Below are 18,307 nucleotides of genomic sequence, written 5' to 3'. Positions count from 1 at the left end.
CAAAGCGCTTAGATGTCACGTGACAATGTTTCCATGGTGACGGACAAGGTCCCGGAGATCGAAGGCACTGCGCGGATGTGTCGGCGTGTACGTGCTGATCTGGAGTCAGTTTGATAGGATTTGGGTATAAATAAATTATTTCATTTAAAATATGGATTTTTATTTAAAGATATTCATGTAATTTGCATGCAAAATAGGTCTACCCGAACCAGCGGACAAAAAATTCAACCCGCGGCAACAATTCAAAAGTAGCCCAATTCCGCGGGAAAACCGCGGACCTGGCAACACTGGCCGCGGAGCATGTCGGGGCGAAATTCTCGCAAGAACTCAAATAAATGCCCCGCCGGATGATAAAACACATTTGGGGGGACTTGATGACAGAGAGAGTAACTTTTATTCTTAAATACGGATGAATAAAAAAAATGTTTCTCCAGCAAAAAGGGCACTTTTCTCATCCAGGGCAAAGGGGCTGGTGCTTGAGCACCACTAGGGCTCTATCTGTGCACGTGCCTGCCTGTGGGCCACATATATACTGATAAACCGAAATGATTACATTAATATCGATACAATAATAACAAAAGTGTAACATCAAGGGTTAGAAAAAATCAATAAATGAATTCCATCTTTCAATTAAATTCAATTTATTTTGTATAGCCCAAAATCACAAATACATCTACATATACGACATCCCTGACCTTTGACCTCACACGGGATCAGGATGAACTCCCCCCCAAAAAAACTTTCACGGGAAAAAAAAAAAGGGAAGAGCAACAGAGGAGGATTTGCCTCTTCCTCATCGCCACAGCAGCCTCAGTTAAATGTAACCGAAGCTGCTGTTGCTCCGCTTGTCCACATGGGGGCGGTGTTCTCCAACACGTGAAGCTGAAGCTGCGGATGACGACAACGGAGTTCACAGGTGAGTCAGTTCAAAACGTTGTCATTAATTCATCAGTGAATTAACATAAAAATGAATCCGCATATAATTTGATCATCAATTACTAATTTTAAAAGGTAGATTTTCAAGTTTCCTTGAACGTTTCCTTCGTTTTAAACGTAACTGGCTGCTTGTGATTAAATCCTCCTGTAAATCCCCGTTTGTATCTGTATTTACTCAAACAAATAATAATAATTCCATAAAATAATACTAATCTGCTTGCATTCCTCTGATTAATACCCTATCTCTAATCCTTAATGTTGTGTACATGTAATACACCAGGCTGAACACACGTGTCGTCCTGTATCTACCTTTGTGTGTGTACGTCTCCACGCTTCCTCCGGTAACCCCTGTGTTTAACCTCCCATTGCTATGAATTGTGGGTAATTCTCACGGTCAGAGTCTGCATCTAATGCGAATTTACAGAAAGTTGCTTCAAGTGTGTTCCAGAGACTCGAGACACTCGGGAGATTTGACAGACCGAACTGAACCCTGAGGGCGGCGGTGGCTTTGAAAGCGGAGCGCCGGCTGTTTTTGGGAGAGACAAAGACACAAAAAAACACACAAACCGTATCGAGTGACTCACCGAACCCGTTTCTCTACCGCCACTGAAACACGAGCGGCGGCGGAAAAGACTTCAACACATGCGATACGCCGAAACTCCTCCAGAACTCTCCTTTTACTTCACGTTTGGGGGTCAGGCCGAGGTCGAGGCCGACATGGGGGGGGGAGATACACCAGGGCTCACAAGACTCTTGTTGGGACATCATAGGGAAAAAAAGTTCTAGATTGCCCTCACATGAGAAAAAATTAAATAAAAATCACACTTTTTTGGGGGAGGTGGGGGGGGGGGGCGTCCGTAGAGTGCGTCTTTCCTCAGAGTGTAAACCGTGTAAACAAAGAGGGGGGGGGGACCGGTTTCAGTCGACTGGAGTAGTTCTGAGGTACAATAGCGTTGCATTCCAGGTGGGCCGTCAGACAGTAAGAGGGATGGAGTCGCAGAAAGGGACAGAAATAAACAAAATACCATTCTACTTCTGCATTTACTGAAGGACACATCGGAGCTCCTGAAATCCAGATTTTCTTTGTTTTATAAATACTCTGAAAAGGATTTTTATGATCAACGAGTTGCTTTACTTTCAATACTCCAACGATATATTCAGGTCGAGTTGAATTCTGAATGCAGAACTTACTGGTTGTTTTCACGTTGTGGTGAAGCCTCTCTCCTCTCTCCTCTTTTCGTTTCATGAAGCTCCAAAAATGTACATTTAGCTGTCGAGACGGTTTAAAGAATCTCTTTGTGTGACTTCACATTTATCTCTGTGACTTCATCTTCATCCAAACGTCTCAGGTCCTCCAGCACCCAAACGTTTCCACGGTAACTCGGACTGGAACGGTTTTGAAAACTGTAATTAAAACTTATTTTTCTCACGAAATAATCCAATAATACTTTTTTTTAATGATTTCTTTTAATGGATCCGATTGCTTGTTCCACACCTGCTGAATGACAGAAAGTGAATTGTTCTTCTACTGAAAAGTCATATTTTGTTTTAGTGGTTCTGGTACCTGAGTTTTTTACAGCGAGCAGTAAGGATTGTGGGTAATGTAGTCAAACGGACGGACGGGTAATGGAGAGTTAACCGTTAAAAGACATCGGACATAAATACAGTCTCTGCTCAGCGACGTTCAACTTCAGTCCTCCGTCAGGGTTCGTCTGTCGCTCTTCTCACCCTCTTCCTCCTCCTCATCCTCATCTCCGAACGTCTGCTCCTTCATGGCGATGAGCGACTGCGAGCGCGCCGCCACCTGCGCGGCGAGGGCGGCGCTGAAGCTGAGGGCCTCCGAGCCGTGGATCTCCGCCAGCCTGTCCATCACGGAGACGGCGGGCGCTTTGGGCTTCAGGCAGCAGTCCAGGCCGTTCTGCCCCTCCCCCCCCTCCTTCAGGGCGCCCTCGTATTGGTGCAGCTCGGACGCCCCTCCCCCTCCTCGGGCGCACACCGACGCTCCTCCCGAATCCTCTCCCTGCTCCCCCGACCCACAGCTGAACTCCGTGGAGGGGTCGGGCCCCGCCCTGCTGTCTCTTCCTTCCTCTTCCTCTCCTTCCTCTTCCTCACCCTCGTCTCCCGCACAGCACTCCGAGAAATGGTTTCCGTCCTCGCCGCCACTTTCCGCCGCTGACCCCGGAGAGATCGGAGAGGTCGGAGCGTCCAGCAGACTCGTGACCGGATCTGGACTCTCGCCGTGAGCAGAGGGAGCAGCTGCAAGAACGAAGGCAGAGTTACAACGTTAGAAATCAGAGTTACATTTATATATCGACTCACAGGTTTAACTGCATTACAACTATCTGAACAAGACTTTAGGGATTCAACTAATAGTTATTTTTATTAGTGATTGATCTACAAATTATACTACATCAATACAGAGAGAGAGAGAGAGAGAGAGAGAGAGAGAGAGAGAGAGAGAGAGAGAGAGGGGTGACGCGGGTCAGTGCAGACCTTGGTCGTTGAAGAGCAGCTGCTTCCTCTTCATCCTCTCCCCCTCTGAGGCACGGAAGCCCAGCACGGCTTTGAGCTCCGACAGGACGCGGCGGGACTCCTCCCTCTCCCGCTGCTGCCGCTCCCGTTGCTCCGGCGACAAGATGTCGGACCAGGAGCCTCTGGCCTCGCCGTCCGAGTCCGAGTCCGAGTCGGACACGTAGGCCTCCCACTCCTGGTCAGAAACAAAACGACACAGCTGTCGTCAGCAGGAAGACGAGGAGCGGCTCGCCGTGGAGGAGCTCCAGATGTTCCCCTCACCAGCTCCTCTGGCACAGGGTCTCTGTCCAGGATCAACGGGTAGGACGGAGGCGGAGCCGGAATCACGGGGGGGCCGCACTGCTCCGGACCCTCGGCATTACCTACAGAGATGATGGGTGGGGTTAGTGCGAGGCCACTGTGATCCCGCTGCTTCCTCCACGACTGTCGCTGGTCTCGACTCAGGGTAAAGGAGGACGTCTGGGACCTGGATACATTCCTAAAAGGGGGAGTTCTCCTCTCTGGCACGTCTGCGTCCAGCTCACCTGAGCAGGCGTTGACCCGCCTCAGCATGCGCTCCACCTGGCCGACGGTGTTCTCCCAGCAGCCCGAGCTGGCCTGCATGTGCGGCTGCAGCTGGTGCAGCCGGTCGCTGAGGTCCTGGTAGCCCTCCAGCGTCAGCTCCGTCGGCTCCTCCTTGGACACCATCAGCTTCTCCAGGTCGTCCTCCAGGATGATCATCCTGACGGAAGAGGAGGAGGAGGAAGAGGAGTCACTTTCACGACATTATCTTCATACTCGGGACACATGGAGTGCCGGGAAATCATCCTAATAGTCGTGTGCCGTTCCTTCTTTATGAATGCTGTGAAATTAATGAAGGAATAACTTTATAAAAGCACCAATGTCCCTTTTATTTATTATTTTTTAAATTCAGACTTACAGTAATGTCATGCGTTGTGAATTAGGTATTTTGATTTTCCTTTTTTCAAATTAAATATACTCCTGAATTATATTTTTGTGATTTATGAAACAGATCTCATGTCTACTTAGAAGGTTTCTTATAATCTATTTTTTGTTTTTCCCATTTTTATTATATTGCAGCAGGTCTTTGAACACGATGGAAACAATTAAAGTTAAACTAATTAATTTCTAGTCCCTGCAACTTCACTTTATTCACATATATTTATGTCTTTACGATGTAATTTATTCAGTTTCCGCTGACTGGTCATTAAAGTCTCGGCTGCTATCACGGGAAGAGCGAGGGAAGTCAGTATTGTGTGTGTGTGTGTGTGTGTGTGTCTCACTCGCTGAGCAGGGCCTTGAGGTGCAGCTGCAGGCTTCGGATGGAGGAGTGCAACGTGTTGAGCTCTCGGCATTTCTCCCCGACGCGGCCGGTCCGGTCGGAGCCCGGCGTCCTCGGCTGCGTCTCGAAGTGCCGGTGGAAGTCGAAGCTGCGCTGCACGTCGCAGAGGCAGGTGGCCAGAGCGTGGTGGAGGGGCTCCGTCACCGCGGCGATGGAGCGGTGCAGCGGGGCAAGAAGAGGAGGAGGAGGTGAGGCGTCGCCGGCTCCGGCTCCGCCCTCATCGGGCTCCTCGATCCTTCGCGGCGAGAGGAGAAGAGCGAGGCGGCGGAAACATTCGGAGCTTTGCCCGACCCACAGCTGGTACAGCATCTAAATGGACAACACACACATACACACACACGCATTAAAGCCTTCCATCAGTCCTTCATTTTGTTTTTTAAAATGTAAAATAGCAAGTATACAACATCATCAGCAGAGACGAGGATGCAGCCTGAGCTCCTTCCCCGCCTCGTCGATGGTTCGAGGAACAGATCGGCGCCGCCCTGGTCACCTGACGTCGCCCGGCGAGAGGCCTTACCTTGAGGGCGGGCAGGCTGTAGTCGTCCGTCAGCTCCTGGGCCTGCTCGTCGCCCAGGTGCTCGACGCCCAGGCCGAGGCCGAGCTCCTTCAGGGGCACGGCCGACACGTAGTTTGTCACGTTGTCGATCTCAGAGCTCAGAGGGAACGTGGAGACGGGTCAAGGACACATCCATTAAAACAAGAGCACCTCACACACATCTCAAAACCTAGAGCGAGTTGTTTCCTCTCTCTCTATATATATATATATATTATATATATAATAAACATATATAATAAACATATATATATATATAATAAACATATATAAATATTATATATATGTTTATTATATATATATATATATAATAAACATATATATAATATATATAATAAATATAGAACATATATATATATATATAATCTCAATATATTTATATAATCTATATATATATATAGAACATATATACACATATAATATATATAGTATATATGTCAAGAAAAATTAATTTCAGTTGTTGTTTTTTCACTAATAACAAATCCAGACGAGTGTCCCTTCTGTGACGCTACAAAAAGAGGCACACCTAAAACCTGCAGACACTCATTTGCCGTGGCGTCCTCTCGGGAAAGGATATGCCTTGAGCATGTGACAGGTGGCCCTGCGCGAGGCCCTGAAGGCCGTGCGCAGCGCCCGGTACAGCGCCTTCCTCAGTCCGATCAGCTGCTGGCCGCGCGACACCGCCCCCGCCCCCGCCCTGCTAAAGGAGCCGGCCGCACTCACCCTGTCGAGCAAACTTGACAAGTGAAATGTGATACAACTGTGGAGCCGTCCCAAAAGAGGCAGGAGAAAGGGGAGGGGGGGGGCACACAAAACACCACATCACTACAGACGACACACCAACGAAGACCAACAAGCTGAGAGAATGCAGTCGACACACACGGGAGGCCGTCGAGACGAACAAGACGACACGGCATGCGACGAAAAAGGAAAAGTTCAAACAATTTAGGAAACATGCCGAATCTCTTTCTGACCAGAGTTACACGGCGAGGTCAACAGCGCTCTGGCGAGGGGTCAGATCAGCCTCAGTGATTGCAAACGCACACAGAGACTCACAAACGCACACAGAGAGACTCACAAACGCACACAGAGACTCACAAACGCACACAGAGAGACTCACAAACGCACACAGAGAGACTCACAAACGCACACAGAGAGACTCACAAACGCACACAGAGAGACTTACATTCCAATGCACACGGAAAAAAATATGATTTATATAAGTGTAAAAGAAAAATCACAAATATATTTATGCATTTCTATGTGGATTTCTATGTATTTATTTGTGGGTCGCTACACATTGGTGCACGGATCTTTGAGACCGCTCTGCCGTGGCTCCATTCATAAATGCAGTTTTCTTTCAACACAGACCAATCTGGAGCCAATCAGAAGTCGCCCTCATTTTCAACCAATCACACGAGCGTCATTCGCTTCATTCCCGCCTTAAAGGGGCGTGTAAAAGACAACGAGGAGAATGGACACTTCATCTTCGAGGAGAACTTTGATATCTGAAGCGTCGTGGACAATTAAATGTGTTTTTTATATTTTATATTTATACTCGTGTCTGTTTTTCTAAGCTGTCAATCAAACTATTCTCAGTAAACTCTGATATGACTTCTGGTTAATTATGAGTTTGATTTTAAGAAGACTTTTTCAGACAATTGAATATATTTGTGAATCTTCGTGTGCGTGTGTGAGTCTCTGTGTGTGTGTGTGAGTCTCTGTGTGTGTGTGTGAGTCTCTCTGTGTGTGTGTGTCTCTCTGTGTGCGTGTGTGAGTCTGTGTGTGTGTGTGAGTCTGTGTGTGTGTGTGTGAGTCTCTGTGTGTGTGTGTGAGTCTCTGTGTGTGTGTGAGTCTCTGTGTGTGTGTGTCTCTGTGTGTGTGAGTCTCTGTGTGTGTGTGTGTGTGTGTGAGTCTCTGTGTGTGTGTGTGAGTCTCTGTGTGTGTGTGTGAGTCTCTGTGTGTGTGTGTGAGTCTCTGTGTGTGTGTGTGAGTCTCTGTGTGTGTGTGTGTGAGTCTCTGTGTGTGTGTGTGAGTCTCTGTGTGTGTGAGTCTCTCTGTGTGTGTGTGTGTGTCTCTGTGTGTGTGTGTCTCTCTGTGTGTGTGTGTCTCTCTGTGTGTGTGTGAGTCTCTCTGTGTGTGTGTGAGTCTCTGTGTGTGTGTGAGTCTCTCTGTGTGTGTGTGTGAGTCTCTGTGTGTGTGTGTGAGTCTCTGTGTGTGTGTGTGAGTCTCTGTGTGTGTGTGAGTCTCTCTGTGTGTGTGTGAGTCTCTGTGTGTGTGTGTGAGTCTCTGTGTGTGTGTGTGAGTCTCTGTGTGTGTGTGTGAGTCTCTCTGTGTGTGTGTGAGTCTCTCTGTGTGTGTGTGAGTCTCTGTGTGTGTGTGAGTCTCTGTGTGTGTGAGTCTCTGTGTGTGTGTGAGTCTCTCTGTGTGTGTGTGAGTCTCTCTGTGTGTGTGTGAGTCTCTGTGTGTGTGTGAGTCTCTGTGTGTGTGAGTCTCTCTCTGTGTGTGTGAGTCTCTCTGTGTGTGTGTGAGTCTCTCTGTGTGTGTGTGAGTCTCTGTGTGTGTGTGTGAGTCTCTCTGTGTGTGTGTGAGTCTCTCTGTGTGTGTGTGAGTCTCTCTGTGTGTGTGTGAGTCTCTGTGTGTGTGTGTCTCTCTGTGTGTGTGTGTGAGTCTCTCTGTGTGTGTGAGTCTCTGTGTGTGTGAGTCTCTCTGTGTGTGTGAGTCTCTGTGTGTGTGTGAGTCTCTCTGTGTGTGTGTGTGTCTCTCTGTGTGTGTGAGTCTCTCTGTGTGTGTGTGAGTCTCTCTGTGTGTGTGTGAGTCTCTCTGTGTGTGTGTGAGTCTCTGTGTGTGTGTGAGTCTCTCTGTGTGTGTGTGAGTCTCTGTGTGTGTGAGTCTCTGTGTGTGTGAGTCTCTGTGTGTGTGAGTCTCTGTGTGTGTGAGTCTCTCTGTGTGTGTGAGTCTCTCTGTGTGTGTGTGAGTCTCTGTGTGTGTGTCTCTGTGTGTGTGAGTCTCTCTGTGTGTGTGAGTCTCTCTGTGTGTGTGTGAGTCTCTGTGTGTGTGTGAGTCTCTGTGTGTGTGAGTCTCTCTGTGTGTGTGTGAGTCTCTCTGTGTGTGTGTGAGTCTCTGTGTGTGTGAGTCTCTCTGTGTGTGTGTGAGTCTCTCTGTGTGTGTGAGTCTCTCTGTGTGTGTGAGTCTCTCTGTGTGTGTGTGTGAGTCTCTGTGTGTGTGAGTCTCTCTGTGTGTGTGTGTGTGAGTCTCTGTGTGTGTGAGTCTCTGTGTGTGTGTGTGTGTGTGAGTCTCTCTGTGTGTGTGTGAGTCTCTGTGTGTGTGAGTCTCTGTGTGTGTGTGTGTGTGTCTCTCTGTGTGTTTGTTAGTCTCTGTGTGTGTGTGAGTCTCTGTGTGTGTGAGTCTCTGTGTGTGTGTGAGTCTCTGTGTGTGTGAGTCTCTCTGTGTGTGTGTGTGTGTGAGTCTCTCTGTGTGTGTGTGAGTCTCTCTGTGTGTGTGAGTCTCTCTGTGTGTGTGAGTCTCTGTGTGTGTGAGTCTCTCTGTGTGTGTGTGAGTCTCTGTGTGTGTGTGTGTCTCTCTGTGTGTGTGTGTGAGTCTCTCTGTGTGTGTGTGTGAGTCTCTGTGTGTGTGTGAGTCTCTCTGTGTGTGTGTGAGTCTCTCTGTGTGTCTCTCTGTGTGTGTGTGTGAGTCTCTGTGTGTGTGTGTGTGTCTCTCTGTGTGTGTGAGTCTCTCTGTGTGTGTGTGTGTGAGTCTCTCTGTGTGTGTGTGAGTCTCTGTGTGTGTGAGTCTCTGTGTGTGTGTGTGAGTCTCTCTGTGTGTGAGTCTCTCTGTGTGTGTGAGTCTCTGTGTGCATGTGTGAGTCTCTCTGTGTGTGTGTGAGTCTCTGTGTGTGTGAGTCTCTCTGTGTGTGTGTGTGAGTCTCTCTGTGTGTGTGTGTGAGTCTCTGTGTGTGTGAGTCTCTCTGTGTGCGTGTGTGTGTGAGTCTCTCTGTGTGTGTGTGTGAGTCTCTGTGTGCGTGTGTGTGAGTCTCTGTGTGTGTGTGTGTGTGTGAGTCTCTCTGTGTGTGTGTGTGTGTCTCTCTGTGTGCGTGTGTGAGTCTCTCTCTGTGTGTGTGTCTCTCTGTGTGTGTGTGTGAGTCTCTCTGTGTGCATGTGTGAGTCTCTCTGTGTGCATGTGTGAGTCTCTGTGTGTGCATGTGTGAGTCTCTGTGTGTGTGTGTGTGTGTGAGTCTCTGTGTGTGTGTGTGAGTCTCTCTGTGTGTGTGAGTCTCTGTGTGTGTGAGTCTCTCTGTGTGCGTGTGTGAGTCTGTGTGTGTGTGTGTGTGTCTATTTGTTATTATTGAGACTGATCTGACCCACACGCTCATGTTGAATTGGTAAATATGAAGCTTCAGCTGGTTAGCTTAGCACAAAGACTGGAATCAGGGACACACCGCTACCCGGCTGTCAAAATGTAACAACACCGACCAGCACATCTGGAGCTCAGTGATCAACACGTTATATCTTGTTTGTTTATCCAGCAGCTGAAGTGTTGTAAGTCTGGTGGGACAGAGCCAGGAGAGCCTTTATCCATGCAGTGGCTTCATGCTGCCGACTTTATTTACTGTACCAACATGAGGCGTCGGCCTTCTCATCTAACTCTCGGCATGAAGCGAAACTACCCCGTCACCATCCAAGTGATTGAAGTATAAAGCTGCAGTCGGGTTTTATGGCCGATGATCCAGATAAACAAACAAGCGCTACCATGAACCATAAAACACCGACGGACGGGCTACCCGGCGAGTCAACGAGTAAAATCAACTCGGCAGGCTTGAGACGCGCGTGAACACGACGTGATGGACATTGAAACAAACGAGCGCACTTACAGGGTGAACCCTCTGGAGATGACCTCCGTCTCCTGCACCAGGCGCAGCGCTTTGCGAGACAGCCCCGTCAGGGCCTTGCTGTTGTGGACCAGCGTCTGGAGCTGCGTGGCGCCGGTGAACGGCCGTCTGCATGCGGCCCCGCCTCCACAGCAGCACCCCCCTCGTCCCCAGCCAGCCCAGCAGCGCCAGGCCCCAGGGGGCCGCGGCGGCCGGCGACCACGGGCCCCCGCCAGACGCGGAGCAGCAGCCCAGCAGCATTGCAGCCAGGCCCACCAGCCCCGCCACGTCCCTGGGGGAGGACGGACAGGAAGTGGTTCTGATTGGTGCAGCCATTAACAGGAAGTGCTGTACGGTAACCTTTTCATGATATCTTTGCAGTGTCACTAGAATATGGAGGACTTAAAATGACTTAAGTATAAATAAATAAATGCATGAATAAATACAAGAATAAATAAATAAATGCTTAAATAAATGTATAAATAAATAAATACAGGAATAAATAAATGCTTAAATAAATGTATAAATAAATAAATACAGGAATAAATAAATAAATGCTTAAATAAATGTATAAATAAATAAATACAGGAATAAATAAATACATGCTTAAATAAATGTATAAATAAATACAAGAATAAATGTATAAATAAATAAATGAAGGAATGAATAAATATAAGTTAAAACTCAACAGGATATCATTAAATAAATGTATTTCTACATTTCTTCATTTATTTATACCTCTATTTTTGTGTCCACACGTATTTCTTCATTTATTTATGTGTGACATTTATGTGTCCTTGTGTGCAAATGAGCTGAGGCTTATATTTATTCATTCCTGTATTTATTTATTTATACATTTATTCTTGTATTTATTTATTTATTTAAACATTTATTTATTCCTATATTTATTCATGCATTTATTTATTTATTTATACTTAAGTCATTTTAAGTCCTCCATACTAGAATACCGAGGCGGTCACGAATACACGGACTGACTTCATCAATATTGTATCATGTGTTTTGTCAAAAGTCTTTTTTTCTTGCCTCGTCAAAACTTTTTTCTGCACGTTTTTAATTAAAACTTCTACTTAGATCCAGTAAATTCAGAGATGAACATGTGATGGTCACAATCCAACACTTCTTTCCTGACTACTTTTCAGGGTTCATACACATTTTGACTTTTCCATGACTTTAAACCAAAATGTTATTTTCCATATGTAGCCAAGGTTCAATCTACACTTCCCTGGCATAGAATGAAATAAAATTGTGTGGCGCGAATATGAGAGCTTATATTTTGAGTGTCTTTCTTTAAAAATGTTTTAATTATTTCAAACTCAGCGTAAATGAACATATGAATACAACAAATTTCCAGGACTTTTCCAAAACTTTTGGGATTACATTTCTTTCAAGGACTTTTACAGATCTGGAAATAACTATTTTTTAATTCCATAACTTTCCCAGGTTTTCATGACCGTAGGAACCCTGACTTTCGCTCCAGTTTTAGAGGCTTCAGTTTGTTCTGCCGTCGTATTGGAACGCTTTATATTCCTTAGCGAAGCGGTTATGTTGCCCACCCACTACACATCTGTGTGTGTGTGTGTGTGTGTGTGTGTGTGTGTGTGTGTGTGTGTCTGTGTGTGTTTCGCAACCACGCACCATAGGGAGGGCCTGGCCAGGAGGCCGGGTCTGGGCAGGACGCCCGCTCGGCTGGACGAGCCGAGCGTGAGCAGACTCGGGTCCAGCAGCTCGATCAGCTCCACGTCCTCCTGCAGCAGCACGTCCTGGCCCAGAATGCACTTCACCGAGTACTGGCCGAACACACAGTCCTGGGAGGGAGGGGGAAGAATAGAGAGAATAAATGTGATGGCTTTAAAATATAAAAACAAGTGAAGTTGCCCGGGGCCGGCGTTCCCGTTCCCCCGCTCGGCCTACCAGCTGCTGGCCCATCTTCTGAGACGCAGCCGCCCGGTGGATCGGACTCCACCTCCACACGGCTTCAGCCAGCCTCCGGAAGCATCCTCCCTGGAGATAACACACACACACACACACACACAGGGGAGAGGTTAGGATTCAGTCAATTAAGTAACAGCTCTGTGATACCAACAACAACTAATAGAATCCTGATTACTGCTCCTGTTGAACGTCAAGTCCACTTCATTTTGCATTCCTGGACTCAGATTTCTCCTTTTTTTTTTATCAAAGTAAACACTAGGACCGTAGAGGAAAATATTCTGTATTTAAGGAAATCTCCGAAGCTGCACTAGATGAGAACTTGAATTTACAGAATTGCCTCTTGCTTAAAACGGAGAGGATGCTGCTCTGTGTGTGTGTTTAGGGATAAAGAGTGCCTCTTTATGCCTCTTTATTATTAATATTATAGTGTGGTAGAATCCACGGTGGATCAGTGACATGTATTCCAGATTAAAATACCAAATGATTCACCTGGTTTCAGTCATTTTTGTGTGCTTCTTCTAGCGTGGGTTTATTTCCCAGGAATCGCACAACCAATAAAGAGCAAGTGTGTGTGAACTTAAAGAAAAACACACACACACACACACACAGTGACGGTCAAAGGGAGTATCCCAGGAGACTCACTCTTTCAGGCCACAACAATAAGTGCAATGTGTGTAAAAGCTCTGGCCCCCGGGGGCCCGGCGCTCTGCTGCGGCCCCTGAACCACACGACCACTTCACTCGGTTGAGTTTTCACTTTGCTGAATGTTTACATTTCTGGCATTAATAAAAATTGTTTATCCGTCAGATTTATGGTCGACAGATGGAAAAGATTCTCTAGAGCTCCAGAAAGAGAAACAAGTTTGTGTGTCTCTCATTGAAGACGCCACACAGAAACACACACACACACAGAAACACTGACACACACACACACACACAGAAACACTGACACACACATACATACACACACACAGAAACACACACAGAAACACACACACACACAGAGAAACACACACGCACAGAAACACACACAGAAACACACACACGCACAGACACACACAGAAACACTCACACACGCAGAAACACACACACGCACAGAAACACACATAGAAACACACACACACAAACACTCACATACACACACACAGAAACACATACACGCACACACACAAACACACAGAAAAACTAACACACACACACACACATTCACACACAGAAACACTCATACATACAAGCACACGCACACACACAGAAACACTGACACACACATACATACACACACACACACACAGAAACACACACAGAAACACACACACGCACAGAAACACACAGAGAAACACTCACACACAGAAACACACACGCACAGAAACACACACAGAAACACTCACACAGATACACACACACACACACACACATCAGAACTCACACAGAAACACACACACACACACACACACAGAAACACTCACATACATACAAGCACACGCACTCACACACAGAAACACAAGCACACAGAAGAACTAACACACAGAAACACCCACACACCCACACACATAAGAACTAACACACACACACACACAGTTTGAGACGTCCAATCACAGCCAGAGTTGCACGCTTACAGTTCAAAGTGTGTAACCATGTCGGTGAGGAACAAACCTCCGGTTGTTCCTCAAAGTGCTTCAGGCCGAAATAAAAACCAAACCGTGTGAAGCCGAATCACAATCGGATCTTTTTATTCACTAAGCAGCTCAGAGCGTTCCGTGGAGACCGCGAAGGGCTTGGATTTAAATAAACGGGACTCGGGACTCAGTATGTTAACAATGTAATGATTATTTTTACTGTTAATAAAGAGAGAGAGAGAGAGAGTCCTGTAGAGGACGCCCCCCCATGTGGAGTGTGTGAGCTCGGGGCGCTGGTGGCTCAGGAGGCAGGAGTACGGTTACGGATTTGAGATTGAGTTTCAGGACCGAGCTTTCACACACACACACACACACACACACACACACACACACACACAACACCGGTCATCGGCCTCAGAGTTGGTCACCCGATAGCAGCGCGGGAGGTAAACCGTGTACGGATGCCCCCCCCCCTCACTGCATCCTGCCACAGCCTGTTCCTTGCTCATCAGTATGCTCCCGGTGTCGCCCTGACGACACGACACGCCGCCTCCAGACACACTCCACCGATCGATGACGGACACACACACTCGCGCATAGACGGCTGTGTGTGACAGCCAGTCTGTGTGTGTGTGTGTGTGTGTGTGCAGCGCTTTTGAAGGGGGTATAGTTCGACATTTTAGGAAATATGCCTTTGGGTTTTCTTGCTGTGCGCTAGTGAAGAAGAGTGATAGCCCTCTCATATCGGTCCATTCAATGGAGAGCAAAGCGGTGGCTAGCCTTAGCTTAGCATAAAGCAGAGGGGCATGTGTACTGTGTGCGGTCGCCGTGAATACGGTGCTTTGCATGGGCTCAGACTTTTTATCTAAAGCTCCAGGAAACTGGCCACACGGGGACGACCCGAAAGGTTTCCTGTCTCATCCTCGTCCTCCTCATCCTCCTCCTCCTCCTCCTCGACATCCCTAGAACAACAGCGTGCCGGAGAGGAAGCATGACACGGACGGAAAGTTCCCGAACGAAGCAAAACACAAAACCAGTTTCCCGTTGCAAAGAAGAGGGGAAAGGAGGGTGCGGGGGGAAGGGAGGGGGGCGGGTTAGAGTCATGTCATCCTGAAACTTCCTTTGACTGCAAACACGTCTATTAAAAACAAGCATCCAGATGTGAGCGTCGACAAAACACACACCCAGGGGAGGACATTTTTTTTTTAAATTAAGGAGACAATCTCCACCCCCCCCCCCCCCCCACTGACTTCTTCCAGAAGCATTTAAAAAGAAATTGGGGTCACTTTTTAAACTTGTGAAATAACATTTAACCGTGGTTCAAAAATAATAAATATACTTATTTAGGCTATGAGCAATTGTCATAAAAATGGCAATAATAGGACTATTAGGCAATAATAAGACTATTAGGCAGTAGTCTACAGATTCAAAGTGTTTTCTTAGATTTTTTATGAACAAAAAACAAACAGAAAACATAAACAAGACGATCATATTACACTTTATTCTTATTCATGTGTTTATTTATTGTTATTAAATTTTAAATAACTATTAACGATTATAACTTATTTCTTTGTTTTCTATAATTCAAAATTATATTTATTGATTTTTTTTTGTGTACCTACGTAGTACAGGCACTACAGATAGGAGACACACACTAATAATAATATCAGGAAGGAGAGAAAGTTGTATCTCTCTTTCTTCAAAGCGGGATGCAAAAAAAGGGGGAATCCACCATGTGTGTGATTGAAGATGAAAGAAAATGCAACACAAGACACCTGCAGCGCGTGCAGGACGCCCTGGTGGCCATGTGTGGTATGACTGAAGCAAAGACTGTTATTAACCGATCACGAAGCGCTCTGTTACTGTTTGGAGTCAATAGTTTAATTAATTACTTTCTGTGCGACTGCACAAATCAAACAGTGACCAACACACACACAGGTCAGGGTCAGTTTGAATATTGGTGCGAGCTATTTTTAATTGCGGTCTCTAAAAACTCACTGGAGTTTTCCTCGGATCTCCGTAGGGGAGGTCTCCCTCTTCGCCGCCATATTCGTCCTCCTGCGTTGCCGTGGGACACGCCTCGAAGTCCGTGTGGCCGAGATCGTGCAGGTACTGGAACAGAGGGGAGTTCTGCGAGGAGAGGAAGACGGACACAGATTGATTCAGTCGTTGAGGAAGCGAGAGAGACAAAATATATAGCGCCAGACGGAGGGAACATGTGGAGAGAAAATGTGGAGAGAAAATATGGTGATCCGTCTTGTGGAGCACTCCCCCCCCCCCCCCCCCAACCACCTGGCAGCTTTTTTATTTATTTATGAGTTGATTGATTGAAGCCTTTGACACTGTGGACCGGTCTATCGTAGGCGAGGCAGCATCGGGCGCTCCGGACCACAGGAATCTCAAACTACAATGCCGATAAAAATATATTCAGCCCCTCCCTGGATGCTTCACCCTTTTGGTGCTTTTATACATGAAATCATCGCAAGATAATTCAACTTAAAAAAAACAAAAATTACAAGAATTTGCACCAAAAAAAATGTTTTATATAAAAGTGAAAACTGATTTTGATTAAAAATATATATGGCAAAGCAAATTATACATAAATATTCACCCCCTTCAGGTCAGTACTGTGTAGCTGCACCTTCCATGTCTTAAGGATGGATTTAACTGAACTCCAGTGAGTTGGAAATCTTTTTGTAAACATCTCCTGACAAATACTTTTAAATGATCTTTTCTCCAAGTTGCTCGGAGTGTTCTTTTCTCTTTATAGCAGGAATACTGATGAACCAGCGACTGGAGCTCCCAGACACAGCTGTGTTTTTAGACTACAATCACATGGCATCACACAATTGACTTTCTCTCTGCTCTCCATCTTTACACGCTCACGTTTATGTCGACAAAACTCTCTTTTGTGCGTCTGCATGTTTTGTTCTCTCTCTGCTGCAGTGTTGTGTTGCATGTTTGTCGTACCTCTTGTAGTGCGCTTCTTTTGTGTCTGCAGGTCTTTGTGGAACGCTAGCTGCCGTTTGTTTGGCAGTTGCCGTCTTTATAACTTGCGATATTACTTTCACCCCCCTTCTTTCAAGACCCTGAGCCTTTCTCCAGGTCACCGTTGTAAATGAGAAATGTGTTTTCGGGACTTATCTGATAAATACAAGTTTAGTAATAGGTAAGTCGGATGCTGGATGAGCTGATTTTGCACTAGTTGTGTGTGAATGTGCCCAGAATCTGACAGGCTAGTCTACTTTCCCCTCTTTCTCTATCTTCTTTCCTCCGTGCAAACTACTTTTTCTGCTCTGGGAATAAATGCTTAAACGCTTAAGTGCCTTCACATGTGAATCTGTAAATCACTAATAGTCTTTTTTTTTGTGCAGCATGGAAACATAAGAGCAGAAGTCATAATAATCCTGTCGACTCAAGAGGAATAAACACAGGCGATGCCGCGTCTCTTATACCGAGAGAGAAAAAAGATGAGAGGAGAAAGAAAGGAAGAAAGAAAGCAAACATCCCATCTTAGAATTGGTCCTGAAAGACGTCTGCAGCCCAGCTGCTGGGAGCACATCACTCAGCATCTCTGCTGTGGTTGTTGGTGTTTGCAGCTGCAGGGGAGCATTTCAGTTGCATGTAATTAACCCATCATGCGAACCGACGCATTGGACCTGGTCCTGCCCACCCCGCCTCTGACTACACGTCTCGTAACGATATAACGCTCAGCTGTCTCTCGTGACCCACACAGCTTTTTCGAAATAAACATAGTTTAGATAAATGTGGATTAGTTTGGTGTCGCCAACGCATGACAACAGGGGGCATTAACGACAGCTAGCTCGAGCAGAGAGCTAGCTGTCGTTAGTGAAGCCAACGGCTGGAGGTGTGACAAAGCATCCACAAGTTAAAGATTAAATTAAAAAACAGCGTCTGTAATACGAACCTCAAATACCACATCTTCGTCAAACTCCTCCGTCATTGCTCTCCGCCATCTATACACCGCCCGTTGGCATTCTGAAGTTGGAGGCGACGGGGCAGTCGGGGAACAGCCGCTGAAAAGTTGGTTGTTAGCCGGTTGCTAGAACTTAACGTATAACAACTACATTTCCCACAATGCTTGTCTTCGACCGCTGTTTGCTCGCGAGCAAACGGTTAGAGCGCCTCAAGTGGGCGCGAGGGGCAAGTGGACCGACCGTTAGGGAAAAAAGCAAAGCGAGGAAATCGAGTGTAAAGTTGTCAGGAATCAGCCGGTGTATTACCGGAAGTACATTTCGAAATAAGAAACTACAATTTATTTTCAGATATTTTTTGTAAATTGAAAGCACGGAATCGATCTGAATTATAGTTATATTTACTGAAAATTCAAAACTGAACTAACATTTATGCTTAATTATGTGTTTCATATGAAATGACAACAACTGCACCAGATCTTCTTCAACGCTGATTTATTTTGAAATCTACAAACGGAAAGTGTTTTGTTTTGTCGCGTCCTACTTGACACTGTTGGGAAAAGCACCGTGGCTG

At 46.4% G+C, this 18,307-nt stretch overlaps 1 protein-coding gene across 1 annotated transcript; it reads right to left on the bottom strand.

Moving 5' to 3' along the window:
• Nucleotides 1-624: 624 nt before the first annotated feature.
• vezt (vezatin, adherens junctions transmembrane protein) lies at nt 625-17,829 on the bottom strand. Its single transcript, XM_056424321.1, is given in 13 exon segments — nt 625-3,192; nt 3,430-3,643; nt 3,730-3,830; nt 3,993-4,189; nt 4,752-5,119; nt 5,328-5,476; nt 5,942-6,087; nt 10,234-10,344; nt 10,346-10,522; nt 11,887-12,056; nt 12,163-12,252; nt 15,797-15,928; nt 17,727-17,829. Coding segments are annotated over 13 exon segments (2,457 nt in total). The 5' UTR covers nt 17,763-17,829; the 3' UTR covers nt 625-2,626.
• Between the last annotated feature and the right edge of the window lie 478 nt (nt 17,830-18,307).

The sequence above is a fragment of the Pseudoliparis swirei genome, chromosome 10 (genome assembly GCF_029220125.1).
Source record: "Pseudoliparis swirei isolate HS2019 ecotype Mariana Trench chromosome 10, NWPU_hadal_v1, whole genome shotgun sequence".
In the NCBI taxonomy this organism is placed as follows: domain Eukaryota; kingdom Metazoa; phylum Chordata; class Actinopteri; order Perciformes; family Liparidae; genus Pseudoliparis; species Pseudoliparis swirei.
Note: the sequence above shows the minus strand (reverse complement) of the source record. Positions and strands in the feature narration are given on the sequence as shown.